Source organism: Monomorium pharaonis, chromosome 11, assembly GCF_013373865.1.
Source record: "Monomorium pharaonis isolate MP-MQ-018 chromosome 11, ASM1337386v2, whole genome shotgun sequence".
NCBI lineage: Eukaryota > Metazoa > Arthropoda > Insecta > Hymenoptera > Formicidae > Monomorium > Monomorium pharaonis.
The window spans coordinates 3,160,098-3,181,387 of record NC_050477.1 but is presented as its reverse complement, the minus strand read 5'-3'; the positions used below and the strand labels follow the sequence as shown (position 1 = coordinate 3,181,387).

The window sequence follows — 21,290 nt, the reverse complement described above, 5'->3', positions numbered from 1 at the left end:
ATTGTTTGAACATTTTATTCTCAATACATAAAGCTTTTCGAAAACTTATAAATTTCTCATAGCAAAATGCATCGAGACTCGCATGCATTTTATAAGTTAGAACGCGATATTTGAAAATATCAAGAACTTTAGGAATTCTAGATAATAAAACCTACAACACCTAAAGTTGGAATAATTAGAAAGAGAGAAGTTTTAACCAAAAAGCGGAAAAAGAGCGCAAAAAACTGCGGATAAAATAATTTAAAAAAACAATACCCTTTCGCGCAATTAATAGAAACAAATTAATACAATAAGTGAGATAAGTTATAATCACATATTATAAAACATACGTCTCATTAAATCGGACAGATGCCTCGAGAAAACGTACGTCTTCTTCAAACGACAACGACATTAGCAAAGCGAGTAACAGTAGCGCAATCTTAATTGCATCTAATGGCGATTACATCGTTAATGGTAGCGCAGCGCGATAACAACGATAATAACAAACGTAGGAAGAAAGAGAGGAGGACCTGAGGAAAGACACGGAGGAACCGTATAAATGCAGCCTTTAAAGAGCTGGAAGCGACCCCCCTTGATCGCGAAGGAGAAGGAGGGAGGAGGGAACAGGTTCCCAGCATGGTTACCGCGTATTCACCAAGCTGAAAACCTTGGGCCTCATCTGGAGCAACAAAGAAGGAGAAAGAGAAAAAGAGAGAAGGTAAAAAGGAAAGAACAGCTGAAAGTGAGAAAGGAAAAAGGAAAGAAAGAGAGAGAAAGGAGGGAAAAAAGGGACAGAGTATTTGCTCATCTCGCTCCAGTCGCAGAGATCCTGCGGTTGCAGACACACGATAAAGGTCGAGAAAGCAAAGGTGAGTTCACACGATGCGTGTATCGCGGCCAAGAGAAGTCGCGAGGTCCTCCACCGGGAGGCCGGTGGGTCCTTGGTCCTTGAACTCGCGACCGCTCGTCGCGAAAACGGTACCTTTTTATTGGCACGTCGCGCAGCCATTCTGCTGGAAACTGGTCCCCAAAATTTTATGAGAGAAGAAGGTTTAACTTCTCTGTACGAATCAAAGCTACGTCGTTACGCGAGAAGGAGAATTTGACGAGACGCTCGTACTTACAATTTTATCTTTCATATTGTACGATAAAGAACAAGTATATTATATACAAAAATTTATTTGTTTAAAAGAACGTTGGTATATGTATTCATCTTTTCTTTTTGGAGGAGAGAGTGGCATGGAGGCATGCAAGCGCGACGAGTAATTTGCGCCTCGCTGAATTTTCCGGAGCGGGAAGGAAGTGCAGCGCGAGACGGATTATTTCCGAGCGGCAGGAAACGGCTTCCGGACGGGCATAGCTGCATTTCCGCGATTTGCGCTAACGTACCCCTCATAAGAATCCCATTTGTCATAAGACAAGCAAATCCTGGGGTCTTTAGAAACGTTTCAACATTTTCATATTTTCGATGTAAAGGTCGCAGTAACAAAATACGCGCAGCAACACATTCGCTCGTCCATTTCATGTTGCTCGCGTTTAAAACTTCCTATTCTTCATGTGATTTTTCTCTCTCTCTCTCTCTCTCTCTCTCTCTCTCTCTCTCTCTCTCTCAATTATTTACGTTGTATATGTAAAATCTCGAGCGAGCTCACACGTTAATTGCGTGAAAAATCGAAGGGCGAAAGAAATAAACATATTATATACCGACGCGGAAATTCGAGGGCAAGCGATCTCGGGAGGAAAATGCTGTACGCACCTGGCGCGCTCCCTCCTCTCGTGCCTCCCGGTGATCTGGGAGCAAGATGGCGGAGTGGTGGGGCCCCGAGCGAGCAGTTCGCCATTCGCGTCAATCGTTTTCCGGGCCCAGTCAGTGTGTCGTGAGTCGGGAGTCGGGGACGCGTCGCGGAACGGAAGAAAGGAAGAGAGAAAGGGACGCGTCGCTCGGGAGGGTGGCTTCGTTTCGGCTCCATTGATTTTTTTCTTTTTCGTTCACCGCACGCCACGCATTTTTGTGTCTCTTTCGCGCCCCGCGTCCATCGAGGGAAAACTCGCGAGGCGAGACTTTCGACGGTCGATCGAGCGATCGATCGCTCGAGAAAAGGGACGATCCGTCCATCTCTCCCGTGAAAGAAGAGAGAGAGAGAGCAGCTTAGGGCCCGAACCAGCAGACCCGAATCGAAAATCGAGTGCGGTGGTTAGTCGCGGCGTCGACAGCGAACGACCACGGACTACGGGAGTTACCGAGTAGCGACAACGTTTCACCGAGGGACTCTGCTCCACGTTGTGCCCGCAAGCGGAAGGTATTGTCTCCGATTGAGAGGGAATACCAGATGGTGTTTTTTTTTCCCTCGCGCGGTAGCACGCGAAGGATGAGAATCGACCGCGCGTGCGAATCGGTATACCGATTCGCATTTGGATTGGCATGTCGACGGATTGATCTGCGACTAATGAAACAATAACGCCACCGGTAACCAATAAAACAAAGAGAGCGCGCGCCACGCGACGAAACGCGAGGTACGAGTACAAATCGAATAAATTGAATTCGCCGGTCGATTTTCGATATACGGGACGCGCGTTCGCGTTCATCCAAGTAATAAGTTGCTCGCTCGTGTTCGTTCGCTCTTAGTCGATCCAACCGGACTCACTGGAGCAGACGCGATTAAAATCAAGCGAAAACGAACGTGAAGAAGAAAGACGCGCGGATACGAATGCCTGGTCGTCTGAAGTTAGTTAGCTGCGTTCCCAAATTTCTACAGTGCATGTAATATATTCTATATAGTATCGGAACGCAGCTAACTTCACATGGCCAGGCATTCCGTGTGTGTTGAGATGAATTCATTCGCGCTCGTTCGCGCACGTTCGAACCGGATCCTGATCCTCGCGGATCGTCTTCTACGACTACCGTCGGCTGTTGCGGTATTCGATCGCCCTTCAGTCCCCTTTCCTCTCTTTCTCCCCCGAGCGTGGCTCGCCGCAACTTGAAGTTGAGAGAGAGAGAGAGAGAGAGAGAGAGAGAGAGAGAGAGAGAAACGCGCGCGTCTTCCTCGGCAGCAGCCGCGTGCTTAATCGACCTCAATTGGCAAAGCAGCCGGCTCCGGTTGGAAAGATCGAGGCGATCATTCCGATATCGGTTCGTAGCGCAAACCTCGAATGAGTAATCCCTCTTTCACCGTGCACACGTACGTACATACACACACAATTCCTGTTATACCTACGTAACGAAGTGCACTTCGTTACGAGGCACAAACTCTCGGCATTACGTTGTGCCACCATTGACGACGCTGACTCGCCATTTCTAACCGACGCGGCCACGATATTTCTTCGTTCTTCGCTGATTCACACAATTATAAAGTTTTAAAGTGTGTCTTTTTCAAAACTTTACAATGAAACGTAACATGTCTCTTTTCACACATTTATTCTCGATATTAAAATGCATATCTTACTCAACGATTAATTACCCCATAAGCATGAAATCATTCGCTATGTTATTACAACGATTTTCAATGACATGCAAACGCTTTCAAATATGTCGTATTTAATGTTATATACAACATGTGACAATGAACAAATTTCGTCCACGACTTGGAAATGTTTTTTACGTTTCAGCAATGTTTTGAAAAAAATCATGTATTAACTAATCTTTTCAAAATATTTATGTAATATTATTTTAAAACCTTTAAGAATACGTTGTGAAATCAACACTTTTAAATATTACATAAATATTTCTAGCTTACTAAATAGATTCCAAATTTTAATAATATCTCTTCTTTATATACGCCGTTTAGCTATGTGTAGTAATAGAAGTCATGTTGAACGCAATGATTATTATCAGCATTATTTATATAATATTAATATCGTTCGTATAATTATGTATTTGTCTTCTTGCGAGAAAAAGAATATTCACGTTAACTTTTCTAAAACGCTCACTTAGTTCAGCTAGGAATGCGAAGCAGGTCAAATTTTGATCCATTGTCAAAGTCTTCTCTGTTGCCCTTTTCGAGCAAGGGCAGCAGTGCCCTTTTTGGAATTCGACAGACCCTTCCTAAAACTGTAGGCATCTTGACTCGACTCGTTTCTTGGCTCGTTTTCTCGTACCACGGCTACTTGTGTTCCGCTCGAGCGAAAGCGAGCGACTCGTGACCCGTGCACGATCGACGTGAAAAAAGAACTCACACGCGATCGATAGATCGCTCACGAGTCGCGTGGAAAATTATATAAAATATAAAAAATAAAATACACGACAGATTCGAAAATAAAGAATAATGAATTAAATATAAATACAGAGTAGACAAAACATGTTAAATTTAATGATAATTTTGAAATAGAGAATATAAATCTCTCTGCAATACGAAATATAAGATAATAAAATTTTCTGAAATCTTTCATCAACGGAAGCTTAATTACCGAAAATCTATGACGATAAAGTTTGACGCGGTAGCAGTGTCACATTGTGCATAAGTAAGCATTCATGCGTGTTTTTTGTTCGTATTTCGGACTCTTTTAACTTCCCATATTTCATGTTTTTAAAGCATGTCAAGAGAGATGTGTCATATTTCTAATCGTGTGGGACACACGTTTCCTCGTCCGATATTGTCTCGAAAGAGTATACGTGATCCTGATATGATAAATAGGACTGTTTCCCAGTTTCCTGCGGTGAGATAAGACGATAAAAAACTGATGTGAGGACCTTACGCTTTGATAAGTAGCGGAAATATACAAATATGTACACAGCATTATCTGCCGCGTTTTACGAAAGACATTAGAATTTTCCATCTCTTTACGTTCAACTCTTTATGTTAAAAAAGACGCGTAAATGCCATAAAGTCTCAAGTGTGTTTCTCGTAGAGAAAAATAATTTTACAAGCCTCTCGAGAAGTCGATGTGATTACGAAGAATTTAACTATTGAAACGTGCCACACGCGCACAGAAAAATACACATACATCACATAGAAAATAATGAAAAGAAACAAATAAGTAATAGAAAATAAAGAAAGAAACCTGTTTCTCACGCATGTGGCATTGAAATTATAGTTTGACCTTGTTATTTTAACTGTCATCAGTAGATTTTTTTTATTTTGTGTCGTATCGATGATATCTGAAATATCGAATTAATTTACGGTATCAAACTATAATGCCACAAAGTAACTGTACAATTATCTTTAGCGTTATCCACAGTTTAAACGGAAAATAAATTGTTACGATTTTATCGTACGCTAATCGGCATTGGACGTGACAAAACATTAGTTTTTCTCTAATCTCTTGACGGTTATACACATTTCAAAAACCACTTTTGACGTCGATTTCTCAACTCTTTGCGGTCTAAAGACAGCCTCCGCGGTCGGAAGAACTGTTTCTCAACAGTCGTCGCTTTCAAGGCCTATTTATATTATTAACAATAGACTATTCTATCCGAATCATAAATCAAAATGCATATCTTCTCGAAAACTATTGTATCTAACAAAAATATTCGATATTATTTAACAAATTTTCTTCCAAATCGTAGACACACAATAAAATCACTTTACAAAAACTAAGTAAGAAAACACAAAATGAGAAATAATATAGTAAAATTAAAATAATTCTTAAGAGTTTAAATTGTCATTTCCAACCTTTTAAAGTTTAACAATTGTGTGCTTGGTTTTCCGCAATTTATCTATGATACTGCAAAGTTATAAACGCGATCTAATTAACAGTCATATTTATCTTATTTATCATTATTATCGTTGTCGTCTCTCGCTTCCCACGATCTCTCTCTCGAGACATATGAGAGGGGCTATTAACCTGCTCCTCCTGAGTTATCATCTTCATTCATTTTTCGTTTCTCGCGCGCGAATGAATCGATGTGCATGCGTGCCCATCGAGCGTGTCAGTAAAGCGTAGCGCATGTACTATACGGTGTTATGAAATATTAACGTGATGATGCCCGCCGACGTGCGGAATAACGTTCGTGTCCAAGCGAAGACACGAAACACAATATGCGTATACGAGTTGTCTTTGCGAAAACCTCGCAAAACGGATACCAATCCTTAGAATGGTATAACATATGATTTCGCGTAAAAGTACTATGTATCAGACATTTAAAAAATTATGTGAAATTTTTTAATATAAGAAGAAATAAATTTTAATTTATTAAACCTCTTAATTTTGTAGTACTAGAACACACGATTAGCTTATAACTTCATGAATATTCTCTGTTTATTTTATATAACAGATTGAGAGGCTCAATTAAAGTATGGATTCAATTTGTGGGCAATACATACTAAATGAAACCAGGTAGAATTACGATCTATTGCGTATTACGTAGCACAGCCGCGAAAAGAACAATTCGGCTGCACGGTAATTAACATAATTCTTGCGGCCTCGTTCTCCATTTGTCCATACGCAATTATCGCGACGCAATCTCCGTTGTTCGCGTCATCGGCGCTGCTGCGAGAAGAGGGAGCGCGCGCGAGGAATCCGCCCGAGGTGGAAACGTTTCGCGAAAAACTCCGTGGTACGGAACGCGAAAATAATATTTCGCGAATATCGGCGAGTTCCCGCCTTTCACCCGACGTTCGTTCGACGCAAAGCGAATAAAATTACCCCTTCACTCCTCGGCCACGTTGTACGCGCTATCGTTCGATGCGATCGATGGGACGATATCCGGCTCGATTGCGATCGCCCATCGCGCGAGGTAACGGACTTAAAAATCGCGCCGTCGAGATTATAAATCGCGTTTTCCCACGTGCGCTCTTTAACCGTAATATCCTTTACCTATACCCGGCAATCCTTCTCTGAGAACTTCAATTTGTTAAAGCGTGATCTTTGCGAGAAACTCGCCCGTAAAAGCCAAGGACGCGCTTTCATCAGCGAGATGGAGGAAGGAGAGATGCGCCTGTGCATATCCTTCTGAACTTTGGAGAGAAAAGAGAAACATGAGCGAAAGAGCATCGATACGAAAATTCGTTGGAGTAACTCTCTGTTGGAATTTAATGGAGAATCGCATAACTTTTTCATGACGCGTTATCCCCCAAAATACGTACATTACGATCTAACAAAAGAGCAGAGCTTATACAGAAATATATATTTAATATTATTACTATTATGTAAGTACATATTCCGCGCTTTACATTTTACAATTCTGACTCGAGGCTGATAGAGAGGCCGGTTCTCATTCTTTGAAGAAGGCCACTTAAAAGTTTATTCAAATGTCCATTCGCTATTTCGTCAACGTTCACTCGAGAAGCATAAGGAGACTCGGCAGAATAGATAAGACGTTGAAGAGCATGCTGCTGAGCTCGCGCAAGACACGTAACTGTAAATTCCCTTTCCTCTCACGCAATAATGCCGCAAAGACTCGTCCTTTCGCGGCGAATGAACGAAGGAAGAGCTGTTCACACGCACGTCCCGCGTGTCTTTCGTATATAGAGAATCTCTCATAGGCGACAAAACGTTCGTTACAACATTCGATGTGCTCACAATCTATCGCGATAATCGAGCAGAATGTGCAGGACGAGAAAAGCAATTGGTCGATGAAAAATTACATAGCGTTTCTCCATGCATGTAAATTACTTTTATCTATCGTATAAAATATTAGCCTTTTGAAACGATAAATTTTACGAGATCCAATAATTATTAAAAAATCCAACACATTTGTTTCTTCTCACTTTTTTTGGTCCGATATTTCACTTTTAAATTGCAATGTTCGTGAAAAATTTATCACGTTTCTATGAGTAAAACATATTATGGAACGTAGCGAAGTTGATTTATGAAAGAGCGTTTAATGTACGAATGCACGGCAAGTGCAAAGGAATTATAGTCATCGCCGCTCACTTGGCGAATTCCTAATAAACCATTGTCCGAGTATATCTCGCGCGCAATCACAATGTGAAGGTATCGCGACGAACCAACTTTCGTATATTCAGCAGACAGCACAATTTCATTCGCGTGACTTGAGGGCGATTCAAAGTATCGTTAATTCGAGTTATGATTCAAAAAGTAAAATACTTTTACAATTTATTTTTATACTCGCAACGCGGGATATCTCTTTTCGTATGAATGCAAATTTGAGAAGACGGTTCTCTCGAAGTCTTTACGGTTAAATACGAAAACAAGTTCGATTCGATACACCAAGTATGTGCGGACAGCTGATACTTTTGCGGGATCGGAGCACATGAATAACCGTAAAAGCGGTATGTGTTTCTCCGTGACGTGGGACATACACACACAATTACTAGCAGATATAGCGATTATAAAACTCGTATCTCGATCGTGGCGTGGCGAATGGTCGTTGATACAATAATTTACGGCACGTTGCGCTAATTCGCTCACTGTCGAGGGCGACCGTTTATCCACGGCCAAGCGTGTTATTAATTCGTGCATGCAATCTCAAACTATCACTTGACGATATCAAACGGGATCGAGCTGTAATTCAAACTCTGCATTAAGAGATTTATTTTTTTTACCTATTCTATTCGTTCTCTTTGCTGTAATTATATTAAATGAAATTTATAGACATTATTTTCACAGGTATTTCTCAACTTTCACAAGAATTTTCAAAGAGAATTATTACTGTGTCATTTTGCCAACTTGTGCAAAATTCCAGTCGCATCCGGGAAGAAATGTGATTCATATTGCAGAGAAAAGTCCTTAACGGCTCAAGTGATTTCCGAGAAGTCTCCCTTGAATCATGTTTCTCAGCGATATATCTGCCACTCAGACGAAGATAAAACGTCATTTCCGCGTATCGTATAATGACAAATGTGCACCGCAACCTCATAGCAAGCAATAATATATACAAAATTATTACGTAATATATTAAAATAAAAATGTCACAAAAATGCAGTTTTCGTTATAGATACAAAATGTCATTAATGTAATAATAATGCAGAAATCTTTATTGACGAGATATTCGAGTCTGTGTAAAATAATATTACTGCAACGTCGCGATATGAGAGTCAAATTAACATTATTCGAACAATATCTCACTCGAATTTACGTCACGGCTTTCAGTACGCGTAAAGTACGCGAATGAATCGAGCTTACGTTTCGAGTGATTCCCGTATCGGCAAACAAGACTCGAGTACATAAATCACGTCCCGATTATGCACACGCTCGATACCGTTTCTGTTTCTGTTTCTCTCTCTCTCTCTCTCTCTCTCTCTCTCTCTCTCTCTCTCTCTCTCTCTCTCTCTCTCTCTCTCTCTCTCTCTCTCTCTCTGTATTAGCAGTTGTTATTAGTTCGCACATGTGTATATGCGTAAATCACGTTACTACGACCGTGATCGCTCGTTGTTCCGACCTACAAATCGCTCCAGTTTCTGTATAAATCACTCCCGCGTTACCTGTTAATCGCTGAATCGACAGAATTTCGCTGTATGTCTCGATATCTCGGTTCAGGAAACCGTAAGGCCACCGAATTTACGAGTTCTTTCGGTCCTCTCAAAAAGGAATCTCTCGATATTTGACCGCTTATTCATTATACATTTACCTTTCGTCACCAAATTCTCATAAACACATCGCTTTAGTTAGCATTTCAAAGTAGATTTATAAATTTTTAAATCTTGAGCCTCGTTAATATCGCATGTAGGAAGAACTTTTTCAATCTTTCCTGAATTGTTTTCAATGATACTTGTGCGTACCGTTGAATATTTCTCAGAAACTTTAAAGATTAATTTTGAGTGTGTAAATAAGGAGCAGCTGAACAAAATTCCAATACATCATTGGTAAAGAAAAACCACCATTTTCACTAATTGAATACTTAAATTCCGGACATTACATTGATTACGTGTTAGTGCCGTAATGGAACATTAATATCATAGTATCCTAGAAATATTGTATATAGCTCCAAAACTTTGTCTTTCTTCTGCCTGCCTTTTTTACTCGCTTTTTTCCCCGCTTCGCACAAACCGCATGCTGCGGACAAAACCGGTGTCCCGGATCCATCGCGAACAAAGGATCTCCATTTTTCTCAATAGTGTATTAGCAACTTGAATCCGGCGTCGACGTCGGCAGCGGCGGCGATCTTTCGCATCCGCGCGATCCCAAACCTGTTTTCTGCATCCGTAACCCGATACGGACAATTCGTACGAGATCGTGCCGCGACGGCAGCAGGCAATCGCGCGAGAAGAAAGCCGTCTTCGGAAATCACCGTCGACCGGTGGATTTGCGACGATTCGTTATGCGTTCATTCATAAGTGATGTTTAACGCCCCTCATTCAATAGTCTTTCTTTCATCGGTCAGATTGACTGAGCAATTTGCCGAAATTTCAATGATAAAAAGAATACTGAAGAATATTGAATGATTAAAAGAATATGTAATGATTGCCCAAAAAATTCAAGAAGAATTAAGATTAACAATGTGACTATTTATTATTATGATAACGATGACATAAATGATATAAATATTGAGATTCATAATTTTTAGAAGTTGATGTGAAAGAAAGGAAAAGATGCATAGTCACATCTATAAGCATTTTGCATTTTATTCTCCTCGAATTGATTAACGTTGTGGAAATCCGCCTGATTCAGTCACCAAAAACTTTGTGAATAGGCGCGACGAGCGACGACGACGACAAAATTCCGCTCTGTGCTCACGACGAAATTTATTGCTGCAGCCGATAGGACATAAACCTCTTTTTACTCAGTATATATGTACGATTGCGCAGCGCCATAAAAATTGTGCTTCAACTAGCCAGAGATATGTAATCGAAATGATTTTATAGTTATAATTTGATAGTGACATGTATATTTCATAAGTATTATTTATTCTAAAAAATACTTATTAATTTATATTATGAAATACAATTATTATTAAAAAAAAATAAATATAAAGTATAAAATAGTGAATAATAAATAAGAATAGGCAAGTAAAATAATAAACACAAATAAATGTAATACCAATACAATAGTGAAGTAAAGAAAGAAAAGAAACTGTATAATAATTAATAATTATTTTTATCATTGTAATATGATAGACAAATGTGGCTTGCATCTTCGCGAAATTGGATAATCTTGAGTAACATTGTATACTATCGTTTCCATCTAACGTCGCGCATGATAATTCGAGAAATGTGATTAATTAAGGCGGGAACATATGTAAAAGGGTATCGGCCTTTCTCGTTGTTGTCGTTGTCGTCATCATCGTCTGTTTCATCCTACTCTATTGGAGAAATTAACAGCAGCCGACTGGTTTAACTCGGCTGGTTTTCTCATCACAAGCGTCACGAGAAATAAGACGAAGACATTCGAAAATTCGTAAAATGCTTTCAAGAAAACCACGTATGAAACGTCATTTTATTTTTCTCGTTACTCGTATCGCGATCGTATTGCAGATAACGTGAGCCTTGTAGTTGGTTAAAGAAGGAAATTGACAATGGGACAAGTAGGCTATATTAATTCCGCGAAATTACTCTACGTTGCTCTACGTTACGGAATATTGCAAGAAGAAAAACATATACGTGCAGTTGTATTTTTAGATTTTTAACATTAATACGTATTCGATAAATGCTATGCAATTAATTAATGTCTTGAGATAACGTTACGTTAAAAAAAAAAAATTAAAAGTAAAGAGTAATTTAACGAAATTTGTATCAATCTAAAATCTTACGAACAATGCACTACGATCGATAAATCTGTTGACGGTTTGAAATTTCACACATTCCTCGCACACGTGTGTAGCAAGTTATCACCTTTGCGGGTAGAATTACAAAGCCTAGCTAAGTTCACAAACTTGGAAATTCGTTCTGACGCACAGGCAAACGTTCTGCAAGTATTCCGAATACTCGTGATCACAGACTTCTCGCATCGGCATACGCCCTGTGGATGGGTTGTGTGCCTGTCCATCAATTAATAAAATTCTGACGCCGAGATATTAGCTCATCTATCGTAATTCGCCCTTGAATTTTATTGAGACTATTCTATTAGTCGATATATTTTTTTGTAGAGAGAAAGAGAGAGAGAGAGAGACATTATTTCGAATATTAAGATTTAACGAAATTATTAAGACTTCTGGTGTATGTATAAAACGTTAAGATCCTTGTTATCCTTGTGAAAATCCCAAAAATATTACTGCGAAAAATTATATTAAGTTTTATAATTATAGAGCAAATGTGTGGAATATTATTTATTTCATTGTTGTGAGATTAATACTATTCTGTAATAATTGAATAACAGCTTCTATGTCATAACTGTATGCTGTCAAACACGTTTATTATACGCGCTTCCATTCTTTGTGCGATCGTGAGATTAATTAATCATTACGTCATGCGTTAACGAGAATATACTTCTCGTGACCGCGGAATAGCGAGCGTGTTCTTTAGATGTGCGCGTAAACGCAAGTCGGGCACGGCCCAGCCCTCTTCCATTATAATCACGCACGATTACACTAAAAAGCAGGAGGTATAAAGCCACAAAGCCGCAATATCTCGAGATAAAAAAAAGCAACTTGTTCTCGCGCGCCAATTCTATCTTAAAAAAAGCCGAAAAAGGACAGCTCTAAACTCATTGATTCCTTAAAAGAATTGAAAAATTGTCGTTACTAACCACCGCGTTTTTAAATTTGTTTTTCCCCTAAATTCTTGCGAATCAGTAGCAACAATATAATACATCAGCTTCTTCCATCTAAGATTGTCAAAAAATAAGAATTAAAAATTGTAGACGCGAGAGTAATAACTTTTGAAATCACTTCGGATTCCGCAGAGAAAACACAATCTTTGTCGTCAATGTATGACTTTTGCAAAATATGCGTTTAAGTGATGTGTAGGTGAGAACGTGCACATGTCGTTTGGCAAAAATCCGACGGCGATGAAAAGGAGAGGAAACCTGGTCATTCCGGTCGCATTGAGCTTTTGTTTCCCGACGAGACAATCTACGGGTTGAGGTGTATGGACGGATTTCTCTCTCTCTCTCTCTCTCTCTCTCTCTCTCTCTCTCTCTCTCTCTCTCTCTCTCTCTCTCTCTCTCTCTTTCTATATATCGATTTTCTCATACACATCTGCCATTTCCGGTTGCGCGCGCGTTATTACCACGAGCATGTACATCGGGGAGGCGAGGGGATCCTTTTAGGGTACGAGGGTTCCGTGGATTTTCGAAAGGGCGACACAAGGGAAAATAGCACGAATCGTTATGTTGCGTTACTCGCGCGGCAATCTCCCTGAATGAAAACGTGGCAAGGCGCTTCCCGCTTTTGTTCCGTTGAAAGTGACGCGCTGAAGGTACGGGCGATCGAGATGAGCGACATTTGTCGCATTCAAAGTCAAAAGGTTCGTTCGCCAGAAACGAAAAGTTATGAAAACTTCTAATTTCTGAAGCTATCTCTTAAAATTCTTATCCTAAAGAATCATCAACATTTCTCTCCAAATATTTCAAACAAAATATTTCGACAAGAGATATCGCGTGTATTCTGTCGGTTTTGAAACTAAACGGATTTAATCGTGTTCTGTTGTTAATTACATCGTAATACATTTCAAAGAGTTGTCTTTTCGATGTCGAACGTAATTCAATTAGTTTTTCAAACGGCGCAATCAGAGATCATCGAGAGAATCAGGATTGGAATAAGATTGATGGTCGGCTCTCTAATCTCTTTGAATGTAGTCTGCCATGGAGTTCTGTTTACTACTGGAGTCTGTAATTGAATTAATTACGAAGTGATCTACTATACCATATTATTGGCATAGAACTCGAACGCGATTCCGTTTCTCTTTCCTAAGCAATTGCTCGTGCGATTCAATCGTTATAAATTACTGACTTATATGATAAGAATGCTAATGCCTGCGCTTCGTCGACGTTTGACTTTATGAAACACACTTCTAATAGCGATCGGCCAGCTGCGCGGCGTTCATTAGGCATAACCGGAATTTAATCTGATTGCTCGTCAACCAAAGACAGCCTCATTCATACTCCTTATTCAACTGCAAGTTCATTTCCCTAGCGTTGTATATGAAAAAACAATGCTTACACATATCTATGCGTTATTTTAAGATGACAATTATTAAAATAACGCAATCGAATTTTTATAGACGTGCTATCTTTCTCTCTAGGAAAAATTTCAATTTCAACAAAATATTAATTAAAAAATCGATCGCTAAAATAAAAATGAATAGCTCTTGAAAGAGAATGATAAGAAATATTGTGGTATTCTTATTGCTTTTAAATTAATTCTTGCTCACTAATGTTTCTGTCAATGATGATAAAAAATAAAGCGTCTCTTTTTTTGCAGATTAAACAAAGATGTCGGTGTTTGGCATGCTCTCGGCAGTTGCCGGGTTGGTCAAGGTGCGATTTCTGATCGACAAGGCCGTTATCGACAACATGGTTTTCAGAATGCACTACAGGATCACGTCAGCCATTTTGTTTGCTTGCTGCCTCCTCGTCACTGCCAATAATTTGATAGGTAACATACCTTCTTTCAATTTTTCCCGCATTGTTTGAAGCTGTTCTGTTGATTCGAGAATTTTAGAAATTCTTGACAAATTTTCTAGAAATATGATCGAAAAAGTTTCTTGTGTCTTATGATTATCTTTGATTCTCCAAAACAAAATGGAATTATTATCTTAATAGCTTAGATTCGAAAATATAAAATAATTTAAATAAAAATGAGAATTTTATCGTAATGCCATAGCAAATACGTATATGATAAGTGGCGTCGGTAAATATGAGTAATTTTCCATGTGAAATCTACATAGCAAGAAAAAAGATCAGGTGAAAACCTCGGCGATATTCCGCGAAGCAATGTAGTACGAAGAACGAGTTTAAAAATAGACAAGGCGAAGATGAGAATCATTTAATCTGCGCGTGGGGTATTGCTAGGGTAAAGATCAACAGGGACCACTTGCATCGTAAACTGAGTGCAGCCAGTCGCCATCTAATCAGACGATGATTAGGGACTTGAACGGAGGCGAGATGATGACGTCGCATCGTGTCGCGTCGTGTCACGTTTCTCTTGAGAATGTTTACATCGGAGACTGAAGTCTTCAAACACAAATTCTATGACGCTCCTTTATCATTACCATAACGAAGACAATGTTCAATATCGCTATGAATGATTGATCAGAAGAAGTCATGTTCGCACCTAACGTACTACTCAATTTACGCCTTCTTATTGCGATTGTCAGTGAATCGAGGTCAAGTCGCGCGATATGATTAATGACGAGTAAATCTCTTTAATTACGCGGGATAGAGCAGTTGGGAGGTAACAATTATACTGTAAATTATTACAGTATGTAACACTGGAAGAGAACGTACTCCTGTCTACTTTTCATTGGCATTGTTGTCGCGGAAACGTGATGCAATTACGGTTATTAGATCATGTCGATGAAAAAACTACAGATCAACAAGAATTAAACAATTGCACGGAAATTTATCGCACGCAGAACGTACGCCAATTTTGTCATAGATCTAATCCGCGAAATTAAGCATTCGGTTTTCCAAGGATTTCTAGAGATTTTGCAATTTCAACATTCGCGCTTGTTATAGAATAATCAAATAAACATTGAATTGATGAACCGTTACGTAACTTAATTGCCCATAGTAACACTCATAAGTGACACGATGCGAAACATCTGGTGCATATGTGAACCACACGTTATGTGGCACACATATGACTTGCATTTGCAAAATAAAAAATCTCGGCGAAATTCTATACATCCTAACTATGTATATTTTCTCTTCTATTTAATTTCAACGCATCAATTTTAATCGTTTTGAAAAGCAGTAGTGTCCTTCTTTTTGTGTTTTGCTATAAAAATATTATGCTTGTACATTTTTTCTACATTTCTAAAAATAACATTGAAATTTTTATTTTAATGCATGAAAAATAATTTTTTAAAACATATTTTCTTATTTTAAGTTTAAAAAAATTAATGTGACTGGCACATTCTATCGACGCTTTTCATAAATTTCTTCATTAATTCTTTATTATCTAAAAATCTTTTCTTAATAAAAATAAATATTATTAATTTAACTGCTTGTCTTTGTAAAAAATAACGTGAAGAACAGCGCAGAAAGTATGTACACGAATGTTCTTAAATTCTTAATAAAAAAAGATATGTACTATCTAGACTCGTGTAAATAAAACACAGACGTATTGCAAATTTAATTCTCAGAAGGGACTTCAGCATATTGTCAAGACGCTAGAAGTAACAGACTGGATGCTCGAGTTTCGTATAGAATTACAGAACAATGCAGCATCCATGAAGCGATTCGTTCGCAGCAAATCACGTGTTACGTAAAAAGAATTGTCTCTGTAAATGCGATAACGTTACCTTCGACGTTACCTCACTAATCGCGGAAGATTAACGTGCATTACGATAGCAATCCTGCGGGAACTCTACTAATCACATGTGTAAGATCCATGATAAATACGCGCGAGGAAGATATATGAGAATTACAGAATTATAATCTATAGTATATACACATACACACAATAAAATAGATTATAATTCTGTAATTTATCAATAAAATCATGTCTAATTGGTAAATATACATACTGAGAAATCATCGATTTCATCGATCGTAATCGTAGAAACAGCGGCAGCCTGTAATCGTTTATCTTTCTTTCGCAGGCGATCCCATCAACTGCTTAACGGATTTGCAACACGTTCATGTGGTTAACACGTTTTGCTGGATCACATACACGTTTACATTGCCGGGGCAGAATGAGAGAACGATGGCTCATCCGGGTCTTGGTATAGATAATGGGGAGAGAAGGTACCACTCGTATTACCAGTGGGTGCCGTTCATGCTGTTCTTCCAGGGCATGCTCTTCTACATACCGCACTGGATATGGAAGCATTGGGAAGAGGGTAAGATCAGGATGATATCCGAAGGTATGAGAGGTTCCACGATGGATACCAAGCAGGAGCGACAAACTAAAATCGACAAATTGGTCCTATACCTTATGGAAACCCTGCACCTGCACAATAGCTACGCTGCCGGATATTTCTTTTGTGAAATCCTGAACTTTGCCAATACCGTGAGTACATGTTTGCGACACAAAGAAGTTTTTTGGAAGTGATATTAAAATTATTTGGAAGATGCGCTAACGTTTAAATCTCGTTTGTTAAAATATAGTTGTATGATTTCTAATTTCATATAGCTATAGAATGTTTTCAAATAATTGTAAGGCTGTAAAATTACCCGTAGGACATTAAAGTATCACTTCTGCAAAAAGAAAAAGAAAGGTCAAGCTATTAAATTTAAATATGTCTTTGCTCCAGGTCGGCAATATATTTTTCGTGGATACTTTCTTGGGCGGCGCTTTTCTTACGTACGGCACGAAGGTATTATCGTTTAGTAACATGAATCAAGAGGAGCGTATCGACCCAATGATCGAAGTCTTCCCACGTCTGACCAAGTGTACCTTCCACAAATATGGTGCCTCTGGTTCAATCCAAGTCCACGACGCGCTCTGCGTTCTCGCAGCCAATATTATCAACGAGAAAATCTTTATCTTTCTCTGGTTCTGGTTCATCATATTGGCGGCCTTTTCTGGCCTGGCGGTATTATACAGCATGGCCATAGTGTTGATGCCCAGTACGCGTGAAACGATCCTCAAGAAACGCTTCAAGTTTGGCTCATCAAATACAGTTAATACGCTCATCCGAAAGACTCAGGTACGATTCTTTTTTTCAATTGTTCGGTGATTGTAATTTTAATCTGGCAAAAAAAAACGCTCTTTTAAAAGGTGCCAATAGAATATTTGTCTCGAGTAATATAACAGTAGCAAACATTCATTCTAGAAGTAACGAAATGTATTTTTAAAAGTTTTTTGCTTCACTGGGCGATTATTAAGGACATGATAATCCACTTAAAAATTTAATAGAAACTTTCAAATGAAAGTTGAGAAAGTCAGTAACTGTCGGCGCAATACAACTTCTGTAAACGAAGTCTCCGCGGATAATGTAATTGGAAGCATGAAAGTGTCTTTTTAAATAAAATTGTAATTTTACATTTCAAGAAAACATTTTATTTCAAAATTTAAGAGGAAAATTAAATTTTGCAGGTCGGCGACTTCCTGATGCTTCATCTATTGGGTCAGAACATGAATATCATGGCATTCAACGAGATGCTGAATGAGCTATGCCGCCATATGCAGCAATTCGGTAACAGCAGTGACGCGTCGCCAACGTCGGTGCCATCGGCGCCCAGCACTCTCGAGATGGCGCCAATATATCCGGAAATAGAGAAATACTCTAAGGATACCGAGATTTAAATGCGAGATCTCGGTAGAAACCGCGATAGAGACCTCGGCGATTTGATGATCGTCACTTCCCTTCACTGCCCTTTTCCCCCTTTTACTTGATCGTATTGTGATAATATCGAGGGCGGTTCTACAATGCCGTCATCTCGGTGCCAATAAAGAGACAAGTTCGTGCCGCGCCGTCGACTACCTTGCCGCACGTACCGTACGTTTCTCAACCGTTAAAGTTTGTGTTCAATGTGGCCTTACTATCACGTAAAGCGTAAGCTCGAGCTCCGCGTTAAAAAGTCTCGATGAAAAAAATCTCTGGTCAACGAGAGTTTCGCTTGCTCGTTAAAATGACATTTATATCCAACAAGATTTACAATCGGAGATTTCTAAATAGACAGACCGCGTTTTTAATACTGATTTTTATTTTCTCTGTCTAATGTCATATTTTTCATTTCACAGTCATACAAATCATCCCCAGCTTTATTCGAAATTGTCATTGTATTCGCTTGCGTATAAAGTAAATTTGTAAACCACACACGCGCGAATCACCTCGACAGAGCTCTTCCGTTGAAATTTTTACAAAATGTGTTCATTGAACATTATCATTACTGCTATGCAATTCTAATGTTGAGCTTGGAGAAACAGTACAAATGCTAATTTTCATTACCTTCTGGTTTATCCAACACTCACTATGAGACTTTTATGTCATAAAAACGAAGTTGAAACGCGTAAAATTGCACAAGTCGACAATGGTTCTTGCCGATTATTTCTCTAAGAAGGAAAATTTCTATTATATGTTTATTTTTTCCTTATCCTCCTTAGAAATATTTTCACTTGAGTAGAGATCATAGCGAGAATTATATAATGAGCATTATGTTTTGATACATTGTCCAGGCTTGTCCATTAGAAGAAAGGTACGTTAATTGCCTTACATTGACTGCAGCGGCACGAACCGACATTAGCTTATCAAGTTTAAAATATGAATGTAGACGATAACGCGCGATGCTTTCGGATCATAAAACGTATGCACGTGTAACTGTTTATAATCGTTAAGTCGCAACAAGCTTCCAAATGTGATAGTCACATTCCGACTCGCCGTAAGATCGAATTATTTTAATTATTAATCGTTCGTTCCATGTCAACATATCAATGCTGATTTTTTTCGCGATAACTTGAGGAAAATACCGGCTATACGAATTAAGGCACAAATTGATAGGGGTGTTCCTTACAACTTCCGTTCATGTCGTGAATACAGTATTTTATCTACTGTAGAAAAAAGCAGGCATCGAAATATAGTGGCTATTACTGCAATACTTTTGATACTTGCTTTTGCGATATGTAAAACGTATTCCGTAGATTGCTTATATTAATTAAGGACTATGGCAATACTGTACCCGAAATGTGACGTAAAAAAATATTCATTATCCTGTTAGTTATGACAAATATATCGATGTATTTGTCATTATTACGATCTCGTCACAATCGCATAGAAATTGAAAAAGACGCAGACAGATAGGCATATGCCGCTCAACAACGAATTTTCTAATCTCTTAAATAATTATATGAATATATTATATGTATATTAAGTAGTACATAATGCAGAAGCGTGCAAAAAGCGATTAGAAGCTTAATGTCCAAGCGAACGCACGCGAAATTCGCAGATCGCAGAAAATTATCGCGCGAATTACTTTAACAACGAAGACCATCGCAAAGTACTTTACACTATAGAATGTGTAAAGTTATAACACGTCCTATCTATAGCCTAATATAGATGAAATAACGTGTCAACGTTCTAGCAAACAAAAGAGAGAAACTCGTAGGACTCATTTTTTCTATTGTTTTTTTTAGAATATTTTCTAGTGTTAAGATTTGAACAAGGATTAGAGTGAGTGGTATAATTAAAATTAAATTGAAAAAGAAAAAACTATGTGTGCGAGCGATCCCGTTGGTCGTAATGTGTAGTCAACATTTCGCGTTTAGTGTCTTTTCCTCATATCAATATAGAGTATAGAGGATTCCCACATATTTTAAGAAATGGATCAAAACAATGTTTTTGCGAATACAATATTAATTTCTAAACCGTAAAAATTAATTACAAGAATGTAAAAGGATAAAAAAGATTTAAATTTAAAAAAGTATAAAAAAATAGAAAATATATTTATGTATAATATGTAAATGGGATTCCTCTATATGATTATATCCGACGATACATAAAGGTTTTAATTTGTAATGATATAATTAAGTACTTCATTAACTCTAATTGAATTTCAATTTGTTCACGAAAGAACGGCGTCGTATATTACACTATTTCTTAAGTAGACTTTACTTCGCGCGATTAATTATCACGTACACAAAAATCATCCTTTCTGTTAACAGAAATAGTAGAAACTTTCTCTCAACGTTTGAATACGTTCTCCACGTCTTCTCGTGATGATGACATATGCATAAGCGACAATAACTATGTATAATGACAATAACGTAATGCTACGACCCCTTACGATATCTAAAAATTCGTTAGATTACCAATAATCGCGCTCCGAGTGATAACTTAAGATAGATGTTTAAAATGAATGAGTGAGCGAAAGAAAGAGTAACCGAGAGAAAGAGAGTTCAAGATAGATGTAATAGTTGTTCGTAAAATGTGCCTTATATAATATATATATATATATATATATATATATATATATATATATATATATATATTATTATATATATATAAAATATGAAAAACACTAGCGTATTTTTCTATAGGGAGGAGTGAGCTTCTCCTGCTTTGCGTTCGATGAGAGGAAGACTGTCGACATGTGCAACGTCGTTATAGCAATTAATATTAAAGAGAATGACAGAGAATAAAAGAAATTCTTTTCAAAGTGTCGTCTATCATTCACTTTTATTCAGCAATCGCACCCGTAAGCGAACTTAATTAGCGCGTAGTCACGCAAGAGCGAATCAATTCCAAAGTTCTCTTCTTCAGCTGTAACAGCTGAAACTATTCGGCTATAATATAACTATAACAACTGCTTCCTTTAATTCCATAAAAGTCCACTTTGTATGTGAATTATTTGATTAAAATTTCTTTCTAGTAAAAATTGACATTCTAGAGTAGGAAAATATAAATTTTATTTTCTTTTCTCTAACTACA

The 21,290-nt window shown here is 38.2% G+C and overlaps 2 protein-coding genes across 4 annotated transcripts in view; one reads left to right on the top strand and one right to left on the bottom strand.

The window, feature by feature from the left end:
* LOC105834950 (dedicator of cytokinesis protein 3) overlaps positions 1–21,290 on the bottom strand; it is a 47,115-nt gene that overhangs the window by 16,268 nt on the left and 9,557 nt on the right. The window lies entirely within an intron of this gene.
* Positions 764–20,256, top strand: LOC105829346 (innexin inx3). Of its 2 annotated transcripts, XM_012668109.3 has the most exons (5): positions 764–2,279; positions 14,177–14,350; positions 16,521–16,930; positions 17,175–17,570; positions 17,960–20,256. In XM_012668109.3, exons 2-5 carry the CDS (start codon positions 14,188–14,190, stop codon positions 18,167–18,169), a joined length of 1,179 nt encoding a protein of 392 aa, XP_012523563.1. In that variant the 5' UTR covers positions 764–2,279; positions 14,177–14,187; the 3' UTR covers positions 18,170–20,256. The 2 variants fall into 2 exon arrangements, with proteins under 2 accessions (XP_012523563.1, XP_036149838.1); XM_036293945.1 differs by lacking the exon at positions 764–2,279 and having other exon boundaries at positions 10,882–14,350.